Raw genomic sequence first — 1,282 nt, 5'->3', positions numbered from 1 at the left:
TCAAAGAGATTCTCCAATTTTAAAACAATTTCCTAAGAAACTTTACATAACGAAATATGATTCAAAACTTCAACTTACAGGTAACTTTTTAGAAACAGAAACAAAGGGGATTCTCAAAAACCTGGACTCAACAATTCTATGTCAAAATCAGGTAACATTTATAGTCTTAAAATAAAGACCATCATCATAAAAAAAAAAAAAAAAGCCCTACTTTCCCCCTTGGCTAATTTAATATACAACAGCTTTAAAATCATTGAGTTTATGATAAACTTATACAGATCACTTATATAGTCACTATCAACTACTGTATCAAATACTTAAGTAATGGAAAACAAAAACATACCAGTACTAAAGAGTCGAATCATACACTCATGAAGCCAGGGATGACTAGAATCAATAGCAAATGCCCTCTTTACTGATTGTAGCATCAAAAGAAACTTTTCTACGAAAAGAAAAAGTAAGATATATTTTGATCATTTGATAAAATAAGAGGCCCTCCTTTGAAGGGCCAAGACCTTACAATTAGGAAAATTAGAGTCAATCACATCTGAACTGCAAATGTATGGTTGAAGCAAACAATTTTCCTCCAATTAGCAATATTAGCTGATATTTTTTATATAACATTCCTTAAGAAAAAAGGTTTTATAAAATATTACAAAATTTAGGCAGCATTCAGCAATATTTGAACCAATGGCATATAAACAAAGAAACACAATTTAAAGCCATTTCATTTCCTGACCTCCTTTAATCAAAATAAAGAAATGTTCCCCACTACACAGAAAATTTCCTTGTGTATTCTTGAAAGTATTTCCTTTCTTGCATTTTGTGACATGTAAAATCGTTTCCCTTTTACTTGACTCTTCCTCTCCTGAAAATCAATCCCTGACTCCTCTTCCCCACTAAAGATAGAATATTCACCAAGATTATGTTTTCAGTCATTTTCTAATCTCTCTCTATGCTATCCCCACTCCCATTGTCCATTTTTCCCAGAGTTCAGTAGTGTTTCCACCTGTTAAATGGAAATTTGAACTTGCATGCATAGTCCATTTCCAAGTTTTATCTATACAACCACCTCTTTGTTAAGACTTCCCTAATTTGGTACCTTTTTCCAAATATCAAAGTTCAAAACCCCAGGCTCTTCTGATAATTTCTTTTCCCTTGCCCCCAACAGTTAGAAAGCTAAAAATACTGCCATGCCCTTTGTCATTACCAATTTGATACAACTGCAGTGGATTCCAAATGCTGGGGTCCTTTAGAGGTTAGAACACAGCCAAGAAGCCAA

At 33.2% G+C, this 1,282-nt stretch overlaps 1 protein-coding gene across 1 annotated transcript in view; it reads right to left on the bottom strand.

Annotated features, from left to right (window-relative positions):
* Window positions 1-1,282, bottom strand: part of NAA15 (N(alpha)-acetyltransferase 15, NatA auxiliary subunit) — a 126,699-nt gene that overhangs the window by 36,440 nt on the left and 88,977 nt on the right. The window contains exon 17 of the mRNA XM_012654680.1: window positions 344-442. Coding sequence (XP_012510134.1) covers window positions 344-442 — 99 coding nt within the window. The remainder of the gene's footprint in view (window positions 1-343; window positions 443-1,282) is intronic.

This window comes from Propithecus coquereli, unplaced genomic scaffold (assembly GCF_000956105.1).
Source record: "Propithecus coquereli isolate 6110/MARCELLA unplaced genomic scaffold, Pcoq_1.0 Scaffold112, whole genome shotgun sequence".
Classification (NCBI taxonomy): domain Eukaryota; kingdom Metazoa; phylum Chordata; class Mammalia; order Primates; family Indriidae; genus Propithecus; species Propithecus coquereli.
This window is presented reverse-complemented; position numbering and strand designations above follow the sequence as displayed.